Source organism: Eutrigla gurnardus (assembly GCF_963514095.1).
Source record: "Eutrigla gurnardus genome assembly, chromosome: 4".
Classification (NCBI taxonomy): domain Eukaryota; kingdom Metazoa; phylum Chordata; class Actinopteri; order Perciformes; family Triglidae; genus Eutrigla; species Eutrigla gurnardus.
In genome coordinates, this window is record NC_139918.1 from 23,787,103 (window position 1) to 23,809,406 (window position 22,304).

General features: G+C 39.5%; 1 protein-coding gene across 1 annotated transcript; it reads right to left on the reverse strand.

Annotated features, from left to right (window-relative positions):
- Positions 1-1,970: 1,970 nt before the first annotated feature.
- Positions 1,971-20,378, reverse strand: LOC311011946 (pituitary adenylate cyclase-activating polypeptide type I receptor-like). Its single transcript, XM_084007177.1, has 13 exons — positions 20,161-20,378; positions 19,444-19,552; positions 11,971-12,078; positions 10,317-10,417; positions 9,374-9,471; positions 9,147-9,279; positions 7,565-7,718; positions 6,700-6,760; positions 6,489-6,558; positions 5,740-5,834; positions 3,595-3,724; positions 3,199-3,240; positions 1,971-3,007 (listed from the first exon to the last, which is right to left on the reverse strand). The coding sequence occupies exons 1-13, from the start codon at positions 20,275-20,277 to the stop codon at positions 2,870-2,872; spliced, it is 1,356 nt and encodes a 451-aa protein (XP_083863303.1). The 5' UTR covers positions 20,278-20,378; the 3' UTR covers positions 1,971-2,869.
- Positions 20,379-22,304: the final 1,926 nt, after the last annotated feature.

Below are 22,304 nucleotides of genomic sequence, written 5' to 3' on the forward strand. Positions count from 1 at the left end.
TTGAATGGTAAAAATAAATTTTTTCAAGAAAAGTGTAGAAATGTGAGTGTGTAGGCTTCAAGTTTAACAACAACAAACTGCGTGATTTCAACACACTGAGCCGTGGGAAACACCTTGAACATTTTCTCTAGAGCAGAGGTTTTCAATGTTTTTCAGGACCCCTTGGCTTAGAGTAACACGGGGAAGGGACATCCGATTACATATCGTATCAAATTGTGCTGTTTATTAAACCAGTCAATATTAACGTCATAATGTATGTTAACAATGCTAAGCCGTTAAAATAATAATTGTTGACAGATTAATATATTTAAAGAATATATTTGAGTATTTCTACATCACAATTTCACCTCGTAACATAGAATAAATAGGAAGATTTATATTTGCTTATTATAGGTAGTATTCATGTTAATGTGTATTTTTGGACATTTGTGGAAGAAATAAAGCTTGAGATCAAATCATTTTGGGGACCCCCTGCAGTAACTCTGTTGACCCCTAGGGGTCCCAGACCCCCTGTTGAAGATCTCTGGTCTAGAGGGGGAAAAGCATCACTGAGAACACTTTGAAAGCTCTCCTTTGTCACAATAAGAGGATATTGAGCTGGAGGAACCCTGGGGACATAGATACGCTCTCAAGCTAAAAAACAAAAAATCAAAATAATTACAAATTTGAAACTAGATAACTAAAGAACATTTTTTTTTAAATTTCCCAAAATGTCAAGCTATTCCTTTAAATGTGACGCTGCTCAGCGCGGCCGCTCTCTGGGTTTAGGCGCCTTTTCTCCGGCGGTTGTACGTGTTGAGCCCGTTTTATCAAATGTGGAGTTCTACTGGTTGCCGATGAACTTTTGAATGTACCGATGTTGCTCAGCTGCTCTTAAATGTCGCCTGCTATATCAATTTGCCATGGTGTACAAACGATGTCTTTTCTTGCTCATATGCAGTGCACTGTATATGTATATTTTTGGCACACAGGTGGACCTCTTGATGAAGACCTGTCATGTTTGTGACCGTGTTTTTTGTATGTTGATGTGAGTGCGTGTGTGAGAGTTTATTCTGTGCGCATGTGTTATGTAATGACAAGCATTATTAATGAGGATATATGTAACTTAAATGTCAAAGGAATATCTATAAACCCGTCATCCATGTTTATGTTCTACCTGTGACGGTGTGTCATGTGTAACATGCGTACTGGTGTCCAACATTTATGTCCCAGGTTGTGTAAATTGACTGCAAAATAAATCTTATCTGTGGTAAATTATTGTATTTTCATATTGCGCTTTATTTCACTCAGCTATAAGGCATTTAAAAAGAACAGTGTAGCTGATTTGGCAGTACATATATGTATTATGTTTTACTTATTTTTTTTCTTGCTGAATAAAAATCAATTAATTTGAATGTAAGGATTAATTAGTGTACCACAGACCAATTTGCTGCCTGGATTTGTATTTTGTTATCGAACTCAAGGTACATTTAATTAACATTTTTGCCCCAAACATTATCACACCCTATCTGAAAACCCAGATAGCATTGTGTTGATGAAATTTGAAAAAAAAAAATAAACACAAAAAAAACGAGCAGTTAATAAGCTACATTCATTTATTATTGTTAATTTCCCTCCACTGGCGGACCCTCACTAGACCCACAAGAACAACAATGGAAATACAGTAAATTCAGGGTAAAATAAAGCTCCACATTAAACTATATGGACTGACAATGACCGTCAAAGTGCTTAATGGAACAGTCCAGTGCATTATTCAAAAAAACATAACAGGAATGCATTGATCTGACCAATGATGGATATAATATCAACACAGAATTAATTTTTGTTTTCATTTCTTCATGAATGTGCAGGTTTAACAGACATTTCAAGGCATAATCACATTTCTCTGTTTTAATACTCCCCTACATTTGTTTAGTCCAAGTCTCCCCCCCCCAGAAATTGAAAGGCTTCCATACTGTTTTGATGCTACGTTACCATGTAAATGCCTGGTACCCTGTTTCATATCAATTTGTCATGTCCTATAGTGCAACAAAATTGTGATGATTGCTTTTGGCAACAGCGTGAAAAAAATGTGATGAAGAAAAATACGAGCTTATGAATATTTATGAATATTTACAAATAATGTGTTTCAAAGATGGCTCATCAAAGCAGACGTGTTTTAAGATATGACGTACCTGTGGCAGCTTCACACACACACACACACACACACACACACACAAAACGCACTGAATACTAAACTAAACTTTACTCCTCCTGGATTATGGCCACAATTATCAATGTCAATTGTCAATTGAAACGAAACATTAAGAAAATGCAACAAACAAAACCGCTCCTCTTGGTTATGTTTGGGCAACAACATATATTGGTTCACACATAACATCAACAACTGTCTCCTGGGTGAAAGTCCTGTGTTTTCCGCAGAGTCCTTTAAAAAGAATTTGTTATGAGTCAAAAACAAAATGTAATCCGCAACAAAGCGTTTCCCTTCAAACGTAATTCACATTGCAGTTCTGTTGCTATGGGAACGTCATTTGTAGAAGACGCCGCTGCTATAAACTACAACCGTGTAAAATCCTCCTCTGAGAAGATTCCGGACCAGCTCCGACTCTCCTGCGGTCTTTGCACCGCAACATCCTCCCAAAGTCGTTGCTTCACTTTTAAGTAATTCTTTTTGGTTGCAACCACTGCAGAAGAAACTGTGACTTAACTGTCATGGTCGTAGCTGTGCTGCTGACGCTGTGATAATGCACTCTGTAATCCTCAACCGCTCCACCAGGGTTCATTATGCTCCACTCACCGAGGGGTTGTTGAACTATTCCCGCCAGTAGGTTGAGGACTGACAGTCCGACAGCAACATCTTCTCAAACAATCACACCGGAGTGATGTTGCCGCTGGACGGAGGCCGCCTGAGCCGGAGCGAGACCGTCTGAGTGATGCTCCGCTTGGCCGGGGTGAGATGGTTTTGATTGTGACATTTCCACAGCCATCTCCGCAGCTCGGTTTGGACCTGCAGAGAAACGCATGCATGCAGAGCTGGAGGCAGATGGCATCTTTATGGTTTTGTTAAAGCCCCTGTGAACAGTGTGTAGCTCTGTGGGAGATAATTCAGCAGGACAAACTAGTAGAACGGTGGAGACATTTTTTGCTAAATGTTTGTAGAGCATTTGTTTGGCTAAACCAGCGCCGACAGTGGCTTACCTCTCCGTTCATGAAACAGTAAAGCAGTGCCACCACAAAACCCTGCAACACAAGAGACACGCTTTCAAATCAGAGCTCTGCGATCTTATATATCGATCCGCCTCAATTCCTGCAGTAATGCTGATCTGTAGCTCTAATATGTTAACTTTCCCTTTGAATTCCAATGGGCCTTTTTCATAGAAGACATTTTGACATCACACAGTGGGAAATGGCTTGAATAACCACGTCTTACCGGGTCACTTGAGCAGAACACCTGCGTTACTGTGACAAGTCAAAATGTCTGCTGTGTCTCGGGAGGTCATCTTTGGTAACTTGTTTTGTGTTTTGTCTCCGTGCAGGTTTTTATTTTCAGTCTGAACTTTTTTTTGTTATTCTGCCCTCGCTATGGTTTTGTACCTGGAAGGATCCCAGGCCCAGCTCGATGTAGAGTCTGACTGCCATGCCGGTGTTCTCGGGCAGGAAGGCGAACACTGTGTAGTGCATCCCAAACAGAGGGATGAGGAACAGGGTGGATTTAGCCAGCCGCCTATAAGGGGAACGAATAACAGAGGAATGGAAGAAAAAAGAAAGGCTTGAAGGCGGTCCAGGTAATGTTGAAGCACTAATCCACCCTGTAAACACATCGTCTCTATCAGCTGCTTCCTCGCAGTGATGCCTCTTTCGTTTCACATGCCTGATTTCTCTCCGGGGCTCATTTGGAAAAGGGTGCTGTCAGTTGTTTCTTTATGTTGCCTTGATCAATATCAATCAAATCCCAATGAAGCAAATTAACTGAGTTTTAAACAGTTAAATAATAGCAATGTTTGGGAAATGTTTTCCTCTGAAATTGTTGCTTATTAGTATTTAATGTTAAAGAGAAAGCATAAAGATTTGAATCTTTTCAGGAGCTTTAAAGTAAGAGCATCATCTCAACCACCCAAGTGTGAATATATAGAAGTAATGGCTTTTCACAGTTTGAGATATTCACCTTTATCACTGTCGGTCTAATCAGTGATGTAGCTTTAAATGTCAGGAATGCAAATCAAAGGTGGCGCGGATGTGTCAGCGACAGCATCTTCATCAACACGCTGACCTTTAAGCGTCATCAGTGGAAGAGATTAAAATGTCAAAATGCAAAACCCTGATGCACTGTGCTCCAGCGATGTCTGAATATTGTGTAAATGTTGTCATTTGATTGTGGTGACATTACAATTTCGTCCCAACTCGCTGCATGTCGTGTGGTTTGGAGAAGAAAAAGAACTCCCACGGATTAGTCCCTTTTCTTATTCTCGTAATCCATTTGATCTTTCATCTAACAGAGATTGTGAATTAGCTGGGCACATTTCTACAAAACATCACAGATCAATCAGCAGTTCATCTAACCCAGATACTGACACAAAAAAGAGCTCAGAGTGTCTTCAGGCCTATAACACGATTGTGTTTTTGTCACACCGGAGATGTGTGCCTTTGAATCAGATTGAAGTTTGTCGGGCGGAGATGAAGCTTTTGAAAGCGTGAGACATCATCGAACCGCTGGAACAATCCTATCGCAATGCAACGGAGTAGAGATCTATTTCAGGTATCCGGTGCTATTTTTATACGCCGCTCCCGCCGTAAATTAATTCAGCCGAGCTTAAATCGGAAACCAACCAGAATGTCAAAAGAGGAAAGAAGGATTGACTCAGGTAAAGCGGGGTTTTTGGGCTCCGAGGGTAGATTCTCGGATGCAGACTTCATCGCTCCATCAAGGGATTTCATCGTTCCACTCCTCATAACTAACAAACTGCCGTCTGTTTCTGAGATATCAGTTTCTAACTCAGAGTTTTTACCTCATCGCTGAACAATTGTTTCATAGTTTAAAATAGGCATCGTATTGTAAGCACCACAAGCTGTTTAAAATAGCATTGCTGACCATATTTCCCGCCTCAAAATCCATCTCTTCTCCTCTGCCTAATAATAATAATAATAATAATAATAATAATAATTTTAATCTCACTGCTACTGCCATAATCAATCTAATAAAACCAACCTGATCAAAAACAGGATAACATGCTATAATGTGTGAATAATACTATAAATAACTTAAATATGGAAACTGTTCAATCAATCTTTCTATTATTGATTCTTCATCATTTCTCAACAGGTCAAGTGTTAAAATCCTTGTATTTCCTAAATATCTAAATGCCAGAGGAAACAACGCCTCCTTTAGCTGATGGGCATCAGCTGCTTCTTCCTCCCCTCACACTCAGTGGTCCATTCATCAGCCGGTTGGCTGTTACTGCCCAGCAGGTCGCCAATGTCATTATCAAAGGCAGCTTTTATAGCTTATATAGACTTCTCACTAGTTGCTCTGCAGCTGCCTCCATCACCCCTGTTGTGTTGAAGCGTTTTCCTTTACTGAGATATAATATTCATCGTCCATATGTGTTTGATGGGTGCACCCAGGGCTCCTTGGTTTCTTTACGAGGTAAATCCACCAATGTGTCTCTGAAGGATCTCTGAATATTGTTGTATTTTGTGTTTAAAGTCATGTGTCCAGTTGTGCTGAGAGTCGTGACTCACATGAAGTGTCTGGTGTCGTTGTTTCCGGCCATGGCTGAAGATTTAAGCTTTTGAACCAGGATCCGGATCACATTGATGAAGATGACTATGTTGATCTGGTGGAGACACACGCACACGTATGCACAATTACCCAAATAAAAAAAATTAAAACATTCACTGTGAAGAAGAGAAAAAAAACACCCAGTTTGTATTAATATTCGCCTTTTTAAAAACAGAAAGCAAAGAATGGATTAAACAGCGTTTGTCTGCTTTGTATAAACTGCAATCGTTACAGCTAACTGGCTAATATTTTTCCCAAGATACAGAACGATTGACCTATGTGCCTCTGATTGGCTTACTCAACCCTAAACCAAGCTCCCTCCTCACGCCTCACCCTCACCAAACCAATCATTGAAGGTAACAAGCATAGCCAATCAGAGATGGAGCATGACAGGTCATGACCAGATTTACCTCCAAGGCCCAGCAGCATTTCATTAGCTAGCCAGCTAATTCACATCTTGTTGAATAGCACAGTATTTCCCCACAGTGTGGAGTCTGGTCCTGGATGCTACTGTGTCCCGAGTGTGGGCTAAACTTACAGAATTATTGCTCTTTTTTAGTATTTTGGGAGGTTTTACACACCAGCCAAACCAGCCATATTGGCCTTAGATTTCTCAGCTGATCAAATCTGCAGAAAAGGGAAATGAAGGGCTCTTTGATTTAAAACATTTGCATGAATCTTAATTTGTAGGCTACTGCCCTCCGCTCACCACCAGCGAGGCTGTTATTGGTCCTTTAATAATCCACCAAAAACCAACGTTTTCTGTGTCATCCCAGCAACTGCAATTAAATCCAAATTCAATTCATTAAAATCCTGTTACACTCAAATCAAAGTGCAGTGAAACACTGGACAAATTATTACTATTGTTTACTTTTCATAGCAGTGAAATTAGGGAGAAAATATAAAGTTATAAATCGTACCCTATGTCATCAAAGAAGAGTCTGGTCAACACCCAAAGTATAAGAACTGTCGACGGGAGCCCTGCAACATTAGAGCAGACATGCATTATTAATACATACTGTGTACGTGTCAAGTAAAATTAATCGGAATGATGCTCGATCCCCAGCCCACACGCGTATTGAATTGTTTATGAAAATGTTGTTCGGCATCTAAAACATTGTGTACTAAAAGTATCCGTCTCCTGTTTGCATCCCGACGCCGTGAGAAGAAACAGACTCAGGATAAAAGCAGGAGAGAAGAGAGAGAAGCTGATGAGACACATCAGAGCCGAGACTCGAGATATCAAGGTCTTTATATTAAGGTTAGTTATGTGTTTGAATCAGGTTTTAATGTGTATTAATTACAATATTGTAATTTCTGTAACTCCACCTGCTTCTCACCTTCACTGTCGTTCTAAACGCAGCTGGTCAGCCTGTAGTATTGTACTCCAACAGGGAAAAATACAGCTAACAGACAGGAATGGGGAGTTCATGGAAAACAGTCGACTGAGCAACACATGATAACACAAAGGGAAGCACTCAAACACATCCAGCTCAGTGAAGCAAAAGATAAGGGAGGAAAAACAAAGGGGGAGCCGAGGAAACAATAGCAAGTGCATCCACCATCTCTGCTGTTGTGTAAACAAAGTGTTGCAGGTTTGGGGAAATTAATTACCGACCGCCCATATGTGAATATATTTTGTGACGGCAAGAAAAACTCACTTTGAATGTTTGGCCTCTAAATAAACGTCTTTCCTGGGTATTTAACATCTCCTTTAATTGAGCGATCATCGTGGGTTCCTGGGTCGTCAGCTCATTTAAATCTTAAACCGTCAACTTCACTCACCCCATCCAATCAGGATGTACCACCAGAAGTATTTCCTCTGAGAGACGAAGGTCAGGGCCAGCAGGGTCTGCAGATACATGCCCTCCACCAGCAACCAGAAGTAATTGGCCAGGATGCTGAATTGGAAGAAAGCCACGGCTGATTTGCACGCTGTCTGCAGAGGACGGAGCAAAACAAATTCACTCGTTCTGGATGTGTCATTGTTTATTACCAGGCAGTGCAGCAGCTTATTGAAGTAGTTTGAATGCTTTCTGTACAGCAGCAAACACATTAATAATATCCTGTAACGATATTCTACATCCAATGCATCCTTTTCATACTTCGTTATAATAATCACACCGAAGCTGGTACAGCTTGTATATTATTCAAGTAGATTTATGTATTTATGTATTTTATATATCAGACACTATTGTCTGGCTTTTTTTTGTAAAAAATAATTTCCAAAAACATTTCCTGAGCTAAGAAAACAGATATTCATATTTGTTTTTTAAATGGTTCATTCATGATGGAGGACAAATGTCTCAGCCTATTAAGCAACACTTAATTGTTCAGTGAATCGGAAAGTACAAATCACCAAATTTGGGCATTTGTGGTTTTCAGTGGGCGGGGACAATATGCAACTCTGCCTCGCTCACTGCAGAGATTATGGGACAAACGTTAGCATATGAAGCGATTGTGACTGAAGTCTGCGGTTAGAGCAGCCATGCTGAAGGAATCTCAAAGCTGAGCTTCGTCTGCAAAAGAAATAAACATTTCTGACAAGCTTACAGCTCGATGACTCAAACAAATTCCTTGAAAATAGCTCAAAATGTTTTGCTGCAAAGTAAAATGAGTTTGTACAAGTAGCAGATCTTGTGCGTGTGTGCACATGTGCATCTCTGTGTCTGTCCTTCTATTCACGGCTAATTTCGCACCAATCAGCCATTTTTTTTTTTTTGGTCTAGACAAGGGGCAGTTGTGGGTTGTATTCATTTTTTCAAACATTAGAGTGGTCGTCATGGCAGACACACCAGACAGAGACCTCCACGCCACTAAGTGCTCTACTTCTTCCTGCTTGTATTCACTATTTCCCTCACCATCGCTGATCCTTTCAGGGAGGTTAAGACATTTTTGCTGTTGCTCCATTCACATTCTTCAATTTAAAAAGCAAAGCCTTCACAGTTGTGACCATCATTGTACTTGCATTTTTCATGAAATGACATGATTGTGTAACAAAATGTCCTTCGGCAAAGCATTGTCAGACCGCTCTTAAACGAAAATACACTTGAAGAGAAACGCTGGGGGGATTGTTCGGTTATGGATTGATTGATAATCATTCTTTCCTGTGGTTTGACACAAAAAGCAGTGTGAAATAGTATGCGTTAACAGTCTTTTTGCATTGTAGATTCCTGTTTTTGATTGTATTTTTTATGTCACTGCTAAAGCGACGACCCCTCAGAATAACGCACAGGAGACAGATATCATGTAAACTGTGAAAATCAACTACAGGCCACAAGTCACTACATGCTGTCATGATAATAATTATTACTATTATCATAATAATGTTAAACAATTACAGTTTTTTGTTAACTGGTGTGCTCACCGTAGACACGGAGCAGTGGTCCAGGGTCTCGTCAGCAAACAGGATGGTGTCCTTAATGAAAACAGCGCTGGCTCTCAGGACAAAGGAGGAGAACAGGTTGATGTGGATGTAGTTTCGGGTGCAGCGAAACTTCCTGAAAGAGGCGCAGATACACACAAAGAGTGAGCATCCTGGTTGTTGTTGTTGCTCTTGTTGTTTGTGTGTCATTGCAGCGTGTCCCACTGTACCTGAAGGCTGTGAACACCACGATGGCTGTGATGAGGGAGATGAGCGAGGTGGCGTAGCCCACCGTGTAAACCTGTCTGAACATGGAGAGGTAGATCGTCTGCAGGCACACAAGCAGAGACGGGGGGTCAATCAGGATGTTGTCAGGTGTTCGTCACCGAAAGGAACTTTGAACATTTACTCAAGGATTGTTCTTAACTACAGTTTGAGTCTTTGCCGTTTGATGATACAAAATCGAATCAACAAATTAAATATGATTTATTAATAGATGAGGTAAGGGGGGGATTCACAATCTAGCAGTATCAAGTAAAATGAACCCCACCTTTAACAGCTGCAGCAAAGTCAAATGTATTTAGACAGCACAATATCATACACTCTTGTCATTCAAAGTGCTTTACCTTATTCAAAGGTAATGAAAACATGAATGGATAAATAATCACAACTAGTATGCACTTTTCTGAAATGGGTCATTTTGCATTATGACACCTTTTACTTTTGTTACCCCAATAATATTTTTATGCTTTTTTTTTTACTGAAGTGAAATGCTGATTGCAGGATGTTTGTTTAAATATTTCAGCACTGTTTTTACTTTTATCTGAATTAAAATTAATCAACAAATAAAACTTTGGAAGTGGGAACCAGATAAAAAGTCACACGCTCCCATTATCAAGAGAAACAACTTGGGTTGGGCTGTAATTTGCTTTACAAACAAAAACTAAAATGTTCACATGTATTCTTGGAACAACAATATCACAAATGCATCTTCAAACTAATCCTACAAACAGGTCCGTTATGGAAAGTTAGCACTAAGGGAGGAAGAGCAAAGAGGAAGCAGAAACAATATGAAGACTCTAAACTGATTGGCACGATTACAGCGGCGTGTGTGTGTGTGTGTGTGTGTGTGTGTGTGTGTGTGTGTGTGTGTGCGCGTGTGTGTGTGTGTACCTCAGATTCAGGCTCGCTGTCGTCCCTGAAAGCACAGGCCTCATCGTAGGCTGGATACATATCTGACCAGCCCTGGGCCGTGCAGTTCCTGTAAACATACCCTGATATGGGAGCAAGAAGGGATTCAAACTGGTCAAGTGTTTCCAAAGGTTTTCACAACGCAAAAAAAGACTCAACCAATTTGTTAGTCTTCGCTTTTCTCCTTAATCTCCTCTGTGGCTTCAGTTTGTCTGATCATGAGCTTCTTGGAACATGTCGTTTAAATTCAAAATGGTGTACAATGCCTCTTTTCTTCTTCACTCAATCCTGAGGGAAATATTGCACTTTTTACTCCACTATGTATCTGGCAGCTTCAGTTAGTTAATTTGCTAATTGAGATTAATAACACCAAATACATTTAACAAATTCATTAGGATGTTTTATGGATTCTTGAAAATGTTTGTTCGGTGGAAAAGGTCAGTAAATCTTATTCCTTTTCAGTTTTTTTCTTTCAAGTTATTGACTCAGCACAACGCACAGCCCATGGTACGGAAGAGGATTAGGGCCACGTGAATTTTTTTTTAGTTCTGACTTTAAAATCAGAATTCTGAGATTAAAGTCAGAATTCTGAGAATAAAGTCAGAATTCTGAGATACTGACTTCATTCTCAGAATTCTGAGATTAAAGTCAGAATTCTGAGATTAAAGTCAGAATTCTGAGATTCTGACTTTAATCTCAGAATTCTGAGAATGAAGTCAGAATTCTGAGATTAAAGTCAGAATTCTGAGATACTGACTTTATTCTCAGAATTCTGAGATTAAAGTCAGAATTCTGACTTTATTCTCAGAATTCTGACTTTAATCTCAGAATTCTGACTTTAAAGTCAGAACTCAAAAACAAAATTCACATATGGCCCTAATCCTCTTCCGTACCATGGGGTATCAGGCATAGTATTGCATATTTAATTAATGCAGCACCTTTTTTTTTTTTTTTGATAATCTGTATTGTCCCAGAGAGATTTGTTTTCACAGATGCATGTGATCTCACTTTTTAAAGGACATGCTATAAGCTTCATCCCATATAAAGCATCCCATATTTTAATATCTTAGCTGTGCTATAAACACTCAATTCAAATGCAAATTATTAATAATTGATTGAAATGTTGACACTTCATGACTTCAACTGTTTCAAAAAGGATATTCATTCCAAATATATTTAAAAAAAAATGTCAACCTCAACAGCACTTTGACTCTCAGGACTATATTATCATAACTTAAGAACATGTCTCACTTGCTGTCATCGGCATCATCTTTCTAGAAACACAAATCCTTCAACAGCCAAAGAGGAAGTCAGGCTTGTCACATGAGAACCCTGCAGACACGACTCCACGTCATTTCTTCTGCCAGAAACCTCCCAGAGCACATTTATATAAATATAAATATTCTTGGCAACAAACATGCATGAATAATTCATTGTGTTCCTTCATCAGAGTGACTCCAGCCTGCATTTGTGCTGCAGATTAACCAGGACAGATAATTATACTGAGTAGTGGAGTGACACTACACCAGCATGGTGAGAATGGGACTTCTCCCCTACTTCCTCTACTCCACTGATTACATGACCGGGACTGCTTTATTCTGTGTTTAAAGACAATCCATTCACAAGGAAACCAAACCTTGATTGCGGGAGAAATGCTGGAAGACCTCAGAGCAGGATATGTTGACCACCTGCCCGACTTCAGCTTTCAGCCAACAGCCGATCTCGTCCCAGTCTGTGTTACATCCTATGAACGTAGCCAGAGGGAGGAGCAGGGTCAGACAATTATAATAGTTACTCACAAAGTCCCATTTAACTCAGATAAAACACCTCAGGACTGAACAAAATGAAAATCAATAATTTCCTTCATGTATTTATATTGATATAATATATATTGTTTATGGTTTAAGTGCCATTTAGTCCAAAGTAAAAAACATATGATCCACTCTACTGAACATTTACCCCTCATGAACAATTCACACACATTTCATACTGAATTCATAAGACAATCACAAGAAGCAGAAAGGCAAACAACTGCATGAATAAATCATAAACCTATACGGATCAAACATTTACAACATCTCTTCGTGATATTTGGGACTGTTAAGATTTAGTCCTGAAAATCACATCTGCTACCAACCTCTCCACAGAGAACTGATCCTTGTGATGTTGATCAGACAAATCTATCTTTAAGGCAGACATATTGCCTTCAGGCTTTGTTTATATGTTGCTTGCTAACTACTACGTTTCTATGTTTCTACGAAACTTGATTTCTATATTTCTACAAAGAATGACCGTGGAAAATAACTGTATGTAATTGTGATGTTTGTTTTCTTCTTTCCAAACCACACTGCCTATTTTTAACATCCACTAATTGGGGTTGAGGCAATGTTACCAATTGAAAACAAAATATCTATATCTATATATTGTTACAAACTAGATTTGTGTCATTTCTTGTGTTTGGTCTCATGCTTGTTCAGTTCCTGCAGAGTGTTTGCTTTCTGTCAGCCCTTCGTCATCACATTAATATCAGTTGAGTGGTTCTGTCTGCTGGACTGAAACTGTCACACACATTTCTTCAGAAGACAACAACACAAAAAGTCACTTCTCCAAAGTCATTCAAGCCTTCGAAATAGTTTGTGTTTTTTTGTTTTGTTTATTAATAGCAGAGTTGGTCCGTCAGGTTCACCACTTTGATTCCTGACACAAATATCCCAACTATTTTACCACAACAGCGGTCCCCTGGCACCATTTAGCACCAGTTAACATTCAGCAAGTACCACCTTCGTCTTAGTCTGTTGTTTTAAATGTTTTGTGTTTTCTGCAAGTGTGTCTTTTTGATATTTGTGTGTTTTCCACCAGGCAAAACCACCCCTTCTGTTTGTAACAAAGGAGGCAGTTTATTCACATACACAGTTTTAAAGGATGTTTGCTTTTCAAACAGTATGACCAAATATCACTAAGGAGAAGAAGATTCTACTACTTACAATCCTGGCCTAATACATCGATTACAGGTGACAGGTCTTATCAGTCCTTGCCTCGTTTGTTTCTGTAAATGGACTTCATGAAAGCTTTTGCTTAAATGTCACACACACATTCAGGTTTTTCCATCTACTCCCCTACGTTTGCCAGATTCTAGATTAACCTGGGATTACTTACCGGAACATAATGGACTCATTCATCTATCGGTAGAGGAATGGTCTCATGAGGCGAGGTGACAGGTTTGACAAGACTGAGCAAATTATTGGACGGAGCAGCTCTATTACATATTAGTCATTGTGAGAAACATGGTGTTTCCATTTTATTTTCCATTTATCCCTCAGGCTCAAGTGAGACCAAAATAAATATCAAATTCATCCTCTTCGGTAAGAAAAGAAAGTTTGAACTCCTCACATGTAAAGGAACATAAAAGTGTTTCAAAGGGCTAAGAGTGATTTCTGACTGAAAGTAACTGCATGTAAAATGCCTCTCTCAGCAGGATGTAGGTGAACCACATTTTGTATTTTACTATGTTTATTTATTCATACATCTAACATTTTCTTAATCAGAGTGTGGCAAAGGGATGGTTTAATGGAATCAAGACAAGAATCTCACTTAGTTTAAACCCCTTTTGGTTCAATTATAATAATTTCATTGAGAAGTGAGAAATTTTATTGAGAAGACGCGACTCATCTGGAAGGTTACCAAACTGTCAAGATTTCAGTCCAAACAAGATTAGAGACTGGGGAGGAACCAAAGGCTTCAAGAACACAATTTGGTTCATAAGAAAAGTTAAAAGCTCTGTTCTTTTATTACCTTATCATTGAACATTAATTTAAGAAACTGATTGCAAATAAAAGTTGTTCGTGACCGGACAAATTCACCCAAGGAGGAGATCAGAGACAGAGGAGTAAAGTCGACGTCTGACTTTAATCTTGTAGAGGAGCATATGAGGATGCTACAGAGGAAGTGCTCAAATCAGTGTTGTCACTTAAGTCTTTTAAAGGTCCAGGAGATAATGCGTCACTGACAGTTACCTTCATGTAGAACAAGACATCATGTGCACAAGACCCCTGATAACAATTAGATCCCTTAGAATATGGCTTTAAGATTTTAGGTCAGCAGTGGGGATGCTAAAGTAATAAACAGTTCAACTTGAAGACATGGGATCTCCTAGGTCAACGAGGAGGCCAAAGTCCTTAAACTAAGACCCTTAAAGTTGTAACCTAAACAAAGAACAATAAAGTCATGAGGTTATACAAAATTCTTATAACAGAGTCCATATAATTTGAGTAATTTACTGTGGAAATGGCTCAAATTACATGGTCTCTTGAGAATGTAAATATCAGGAGCTTGCTCTGTGAAAAGTGTCCTGAGATAACTTTTGTAATAATATGATCATATAAATTGGATTTATTGGCTGCTGACATTAATCTGAGACAGAGCAGTGATTTACAGGCAGCAATCTGAGTGAAATATCAATTTTCTCTCTGTGCCTTATTCCTTTTGAACAAAGCCAGAGTATCTAATCCATTATCCACTCCTTCTCCTGTGTGTCCCTAAAATCAACTTGCATCCAATCAGGTGGTCTCGTGAAAATGATGCCGCCTCGAGAGTAACTCTGGGAAGCAACGGGGGGGGGGGCAATTATTCACGGCAAACGTTGTTGTTGTCAGGCTGAGTCAGGCTGATATTCCTGAATGGATCCAGGAGCGGCCGAGGGATTGTGTTAAAATGCACTTACAGATCTCAGCTCTGTCACTTCATTGACTGTTTGCTCAATGAGTTGTTGTCTCGGGGGCCGTGCTATGAATTGTGGGGCTTTAACGTAGCAAGTTGCTCAAGCACACCAGCAAAGGTGCCACACTCTTGTGTTTCACTTTACTTTACTTTACTTACAGGATTAATTAGTAATGTATTCATTTACTTGCTATTGTTCTTCTAAATGTTCATATATCCTGCAACATATGCAGCAAATAACAGAAGACAAAGTCACAACAAAACAAAATACATATTGTGTGTAATTCTTGGCTCTAGATGGATAAATAAGTACATTATATAAGTTTAAATTGGCCCCGTCCCTCATGTATATTCCAGGTTCCAAAATCCTCTAGGAAGGACTAACTTGACTTCAGGCAAGAAAACATTTGACAAACTGTGTTTCTACACGATGGCTATCATATGTCAGAAAATGAATTATTTTTCTGAGGGAGCCAGAGCAGTGTGAAATTAAAGTATAAAATATTTACAGATATTTTGGGACCACAAAATTGTTTTTAGTAAAAAGAAATATGGGGATCTGGAGACCATTTTTTACAAAAGCCGTTTGGACATGTTAAGACAGGAAAAGCACATGCATAATCCCTCATTTCTTGCACAATTTTCACTGGTTTACAGGCGCAATTGAATTGAATAACGCCTGCTTTTCCTGCTATTTGTGGAAGGGAAGGCAAAATGTAAAATCTACATATTTGGTATGGCAGTCTCTGGCTCCAGTGTATTCTGGGTCTTGTATTAATGTCTGTAAAACTGAGTAAAACAAAAGAACATATAATAATATTTTGCTTATACGTCAGTTTCAGCCTGAAAGGTCATAACATGTACTAATCAACTAAAGCAATCTTAGTCAACAAAGACCAAAGCAATTGATTGTCCCCTGCTCACATATAAAAAGCAACATATCTGCATGCAAAGGTTGATTCCTGTCACATTTAACTAACTTGAAACTCCTGTTGGCCACGCACTGAGATGCTAAATATAATGATGCATTTTTCCCCCCATCAACACGAAGCCACAATTACTCACATCAAAAAAAGGCCTTTCAAACCGCCCCCTCACCTCCTGTCAAGAGCTCCTTGTTGAAATCCATTGCGGATAAAACGATTAGGATTGGCGGTGAAGTACAGCCTTGAAAATAACGAACGTGGTTACAAGCTTGCAGTTAACCAAGTTAGTTAGTAATCTGCTGGGGTTTAAAGGAATTGGTGCCGCGTCTCTATGTGAGGAAATATCTGTGCTGAGGTAATTGGTATCAAGGATTAAGATAATTCATTCTCCAATATTGTGGTTTCCTAATACCAGAATAGGATGTTGGCCTCAAAATGTTAGATTTGGTGAGAGGACAAATCATGCATATCGTACGTATGTGGGAGGATCGTCTTCAGGTTTACACAGATGGGTTGAATCCAAATAGAGAAACAGCTTCCAAGTAGTATTTATTTTTTACACCACTGTGGTGTAGTTTCTGTCTCTTGTCTCCTGTTTTGGCTTCTCTTCGTTTTTCCACCTTTCTGTGTATCAACTCTATGGTATTAATCACTTCCTCCTTGCCCTGTTCCCTTGTGTCCTCCTCCAATCAGCCTTCAGCCTGCCCTCATGTCTGCCCACCTGTGTCCTGTTACCCACTTCGTCCAGTTTCATCGGTTTGCTGCATCGTCCAGCCTGTTTCCCTGTGTTCCTGACCGGCAGTGGATTTTCTTCGGTTGTCTGCTTCTTTGGACTGCCTTTTTAAACTGGTTTTTAATTACCATTAAACTGTCGCGTATACCTCTTCGAGCGTATATTTGTGTCCCAACCTGTATTCTGAAACCGTGACAGGTGGACCTAATGTAATTGCTGAACTTCAGGTTTTGCTTGCTGATTTAGCATAATCTGCCAGAAATTAAGATGTGATGATTTAGTTTATTTTCGTTTTTCTTGCACGTCTGTGGGTCTGATCAGTCAAACTCTGAAACAACTATAGGATGGATTGTCATGAAATGTGCTAAAAAACATTCATGATGAATACCCTCAAAACGAATGACATTCCCATCGGCCTCAGCTGTACCTTGTGCTTGACGTGCAAGCTTTAGCATGCTAACAGGCTAAGATGATGAACACGGGAACCGTTATACTTGGTGAACATCACACTTTACTCTGCAAAGGTTTTTACATTTCTCTCCTTTTGCTTTCTTTAATCAAGTACATTTCATATGAAGGCATTTTCCCCTTCAAACAAACGACTTAATCTAGCATAACCCGACGCTTAGCATTGTCACTGTGTGATCACGTTAGCATAAAATCAGTCAGGAAAGCACCTGAAAATGCTGCTCTATACACAGACCTGGTATTATTCATAAACTGTTTACTACAACTGTTTGTTGTATTCCTACAGATTAGATTGCTTGCAAGTACAAATGAAAGTTTTACCGTCTGTCAAGTGGTGGAATAATATTCCCATAAGGGAAAGCCAGCTCCTAAATGCTTAAATTCAGATCTCTGTTTTTGAGTCATAAAGACACAGAGTGATGTGCTAATTATGAAGATTTCATTTTTAGACCGAGATTGGAGGGGAAAAAAGGCACAAATACATGATCTATGTGAAAGAAACGTGTCAAAGAAAAAAGACTGTTGCAGAGAAAACCATGAATTATGGAAATTCACACTGTTCCATTGTGACGGTTTTTGTTCTAAACCACTAGGGGACTTTTAACTATTATGTGAGGAAAACTTGGTGTGTCATAATTAACACTCATATCAAGCACTTGATTAGTTTCAAACTAATTTCCTTTCAGATTGACCAAAAAGGTTTGTCTCCCACTGTGGTAACTGTAAAGTCAGCTCTAGAGGAAACCATACATTTAGCTTCTTTAGGATTAACAATGACATTTGAAATTACATTGGATCGAGAGTGCAATTGCATGCATTCAGTTGACTTCTCTCAGGATATCATGTTTTAACTTTAATGTTTCTTTACATTGGGGTGTTATCTGCTGGGAAAATATTAGCTTTAATTTCAATACATTTCTAGAGAATTTGGATTAATTTCCTCCCAAAAAAAAACATGTTTGGCAGGTCAGAAACCAAATTATCAGAAAGATTAAAATTTCGTCCTGATAATGGGTACTAGATGAAAATATCTCAAAGGTCGGGATCTCACTCCCATCACTGCATCCGATTGTTGAGATGCCTCACTTAAAACCACAAATGTAAAACCTCAAGGTGGTGCTTGATTGTCAGGGGATCACTTAGGTCATAAGGATTCATGCACTGGGCATTACATATCATGGCAATCCATCACGCAAGGCGAGTTATGTCAGTCTGGACCAAAGTGGTCTGGACCAAAGTGGTCTGGACCGCTTCAACAGTGAACTCCATCAGCACAAACTTATCTGCATAACGTGCAGCAGGGGACAACTTTGCAGCAGCGTCACAGCGTCCATAGTCATCAGTGCTAATTAAGCTCAAATGAGTCTGGAAATGTTAAAGTTCATCACTCTCATGGGGGGCTTCAGTGACACTATGGAGACAAGCAGTTATTTCTATGGCAGTTAAAGGCAGTTAACTTTTCACCACCGACTCATCCACCTCCAAGTAAAACTAATGCCATGACAATGTACTCACATATCAACACCTACGGCCTTTTATAGATTTCAAAACTTGAGAAAAAGGAGGGAAAAAAACCTGCACAAGATTTGATCAACAACAATTTCTAATCGTGTTTTTTTTACTTTATTCCAAATGAAATGTTTAACAATCACTGGTCCCAGCTGCCCCAAATGCAAGGATGTTATGCTTTTCTTATATATTAGTGGATATTTTAGACTATTTGAAGACATCGATGGACATATTTTACTGTTATAGACGTTACATCATTAGTTGAAGCTGAAGTTGAATTCAGATGCCAGAAATAACATTCTAATTGAAATGCTTTCTAGTAAGTCGACCACAACTAGACTCCTACACGTTTTTGATGAAGGTCATCAGAGGGTCAATTGCATGAATCGAGCTGCTCACTCAAATCACACACACACACACACACACACACACACACACACACACACACACACACACACACACACAGAGAGAGAGAGAGAGAGAGAGAGAGAGAGAGAGAGAGAGAGAGAGAGAGAGAGAGAGAGGGGAATAACTGACAACTAACTGGCAGATAATAAAACATCCTACAGAAAGTTTAACCCACATCATTTTCCTTCCTGTGTGTTTCAGCCTATCTGAACTCTTCTTCCTGTTTTAGCCCACATTCCTGTCTATTAAAAACCTCTCGCAGTGCGCCAAGGTTGTCTTTCAAACCCTCAGACACACAAAGCAGCAGCAGCAGCAGCAGCAGCAGCATCACCATCACACACGAACCCACCGCTGCCGTCGGTCTGGTTCTGCGCTTCGCTCCTCCTCGTCTGGCTGCAAACCTCCCGAGCCCTCAGGTGCTGCGAGACGATGGCGCAGTCCGGATGAATCGCTTCGGCCTGAAAATACGAGCCAACTTCAGTTAAAACACATTTACCCTTAAAGCAGCAGCGTGCGCCACAAATCGATGCTCTCTGCTTCCTGCTTGGGAGGAAAAAAACTTTCAACAAACATGATCACACCTCAACTTCTTATTTCGTCACGTGTGCAAGAAAATACCCCCAGTCAAAAAAAAATAAAAAAATATGCAAAAGCAATTTGCCCCCAACATAATTTCTATGACAAAAAGTAATTTCCTATCAACGTGCTTTTTGCGATGCTCAACCGCCGCACACGATCCTATAAAAACCGCATCTGCAGCCTCTTTCTTCCATGTTTTTCCTTGTGATTTGTTTGTTTTTGATTGATACCAGACAGGTGATCCAGAATAACTAATTAGCGCCAGCGGCTTAATGAGGGCACGTGGTGTGAGCGGGCGCTCCAAATAGCCGTGAAAGGACAGAGAGGATAATAAAGGTATAATAGCGTTGCAATAAACGTGTCATTAGGCTGTAGCTCGTTTCCCGGGAAGCAGAAAGAGACAACTTCTGCTGCTCGTCACTTCAGGAATTGAAGTATTCTTAGATAGGAGGAACGCATACACAATAAAAAGAATACAAGCACTCACTGTGGGCCTTTTCCAGAGATGAAGATAAAAGATGAGGAGTATGAATGTCTCCTGTCGTCCCGGCAGCGGCTTAAAACACATTTCCGTTTTCTTATCTGTCTTCTTTATATCCCTCATCGGATGATGATGATGATGATGATGATGGTGATGATGCTGATGTGAGCGCAAATCCAGGTTATTTGTTCCTCTGGAGCCTCTGGAAGACTCTTCCTTGTTAAATCCTCGGTATGAAAATGTAGGCTACTCTGTCAACCTTAAAATAGATGAATCCCCATGTTCTCCCCCCGTGAGCTGCAAACTTGTGCAGAGCTGGTGTCTCACATCTGCTCTCTCTCTCTCCCTCCCTCCCTCCCTCCCTCTCTCTCTCTCTCTCTCTCTCTCTCTCTCTCTCTCTCTCTCTCTCTCTCTCTCTCTCTCTCTCGCTCCCTCCCGCACTGCCAGATACCTCCCGTATAGGTCTCGTTATAAACCCTTTGTTTGTACACTCCCTGATAGGAAATTGATTCATATTTAACAGAAGAACCACATTTTATTCAATAAATGCACTGCAGAGTTACTGGTCACTAAGCAGATTTTACATACAAAACACATATAAAATACATAAAATACACTGGTGGACGAAATATATCATTACAAAATGTACTTTCATTATTAAATTATTAAAGTACTTTTCATTATTAAATTATTTCATTATCTGCACTTGTTGGGCAGAATGTCTCCTTTCAAGAAAGTTTTGTATATATTTATAAATACTTACTTTCCTGCACTGATACAATATCGTGTATTATTGTAGATTAAGCTGAGGAGCTTAAGAAAAACAAATACCATTTGAAAGAGACCATTCTACTTCTTTTACTGGTCTGCATGGAGGACAAATAAGGACTTTTTCTACCTGGGAATTATGCAAAGCTACGCTGGCGGTATAAGAGAATAAGAGCTGGAAATGAGCAGAATAGGTCCTCTTTAATAACACTTATCTACACCTACTTACGTAAAGAGGATTTAAATCGTATTATTTTTTTTGTATTGGTACTTTTACTTAAGTAAAGGATGTAACTGTATCAGCTAAAGCACATCATGGCATCTTTGAACAAAGAATTTCCATTGCTGTTCCACTGGTGGTTTATGGACAGTTATTGGTGCAGTTTGCAGGTGTGATTGTGGAGCAGGTCAGTGCTAAAAAAGCCAAATTCTTCCCCACAGAACCAGAAAAGAGGGCTCTGGAGCTACTTGGTGATTCATTTACAGGAACGTTTTTGTTCATCTGAATCTCCTCACAAGCGACAGAAACCGTGATTGAATATGTGTCGAACAGTGGTGTCCCACTGGCTCCAAAATAATTAAAAACAAATCTCGCTATTGGTATAATAGCATGTTATCAGGTTCCGGTCACCACTGTGGCATGGGGCTTCCCGTAAAGCTCATCCTAAAGCAGTGCGACCCATTTCCAAACACAGGTTGACAAAAGGTTTGTGTGATACCACTGATGCCTGTTGGCTAATGGCTTATATATCAAACACGTTGGGTGTTTGCATTTTAAAGATGGCTTTGCACGGCCTGTTTGATCACTCCTTTCAATTTAGTGGAGAACAACAGATCGATAACATGAAAACAGCTTTATGTTTGATCCACCACGAGAGCTGGATCCTATTCACACGTGTTTTCACAAGCTTATGCGACCGATTGCATTGTGAGCCGAAGTCGGGAAATCAGTGCTTGATAGGGCCGATTATTTTCTCGATTCATTGATTAATCGATTAATTGTCTGGTCATAGAATAACAGCAAATAGCAAAAATAGCACACAGTTAAGTCTTTAAATATCTGGTTATAGTTTTATTATCATAGAAGATTATGAAACCTTAGAATATATTCATATTTGTTCTCATTTGTGTGAGATTTAGCATTTCTTTGTAGACCTGGTGGTCATTTTAAATGTCTTTGCAGTCGTTTCACATATCTGAGATTTTTCACATCTCTTTGTAGTAATTTGGAAACGATAAGTCCTTCAACCAAAAACATTAATCCTAGCCATTTTGATAATTGTATTATTAAAGTAGTAAAAAGTAGGACAGGAGAAGGTTGATGCAGGAATGAATCAGCCTATCAGTGAGAGCAGTGTTGTTGAACTCCTTCCAAGAACAAA

Excerpts from the sequence above, each read along its gene's own strand:
- LOC311011946 (XM_084007177.1), bottom strand. The coding sequence starts at position 20,277 with ATGAGGGATATAAAGAAGACAGATAAGAAAACGGAAATGTGTTTTAAG. Across the intron at positions 19,553-20,160 it reads ATCTCTGGAAAAGGCCCACA|GCCGAAGCGATTCATCCGGA; the intron begins GTGAGTGCTTGT and ends TCGTATTTTCAG. Across the intron at positions 6,559-6,699 it reads CTCTTCTTTGATGACATAGG|TTGCTGGGATGACACAGAAA; the intron begins GTACGATTTATA and ends ATTTAATTGCAG.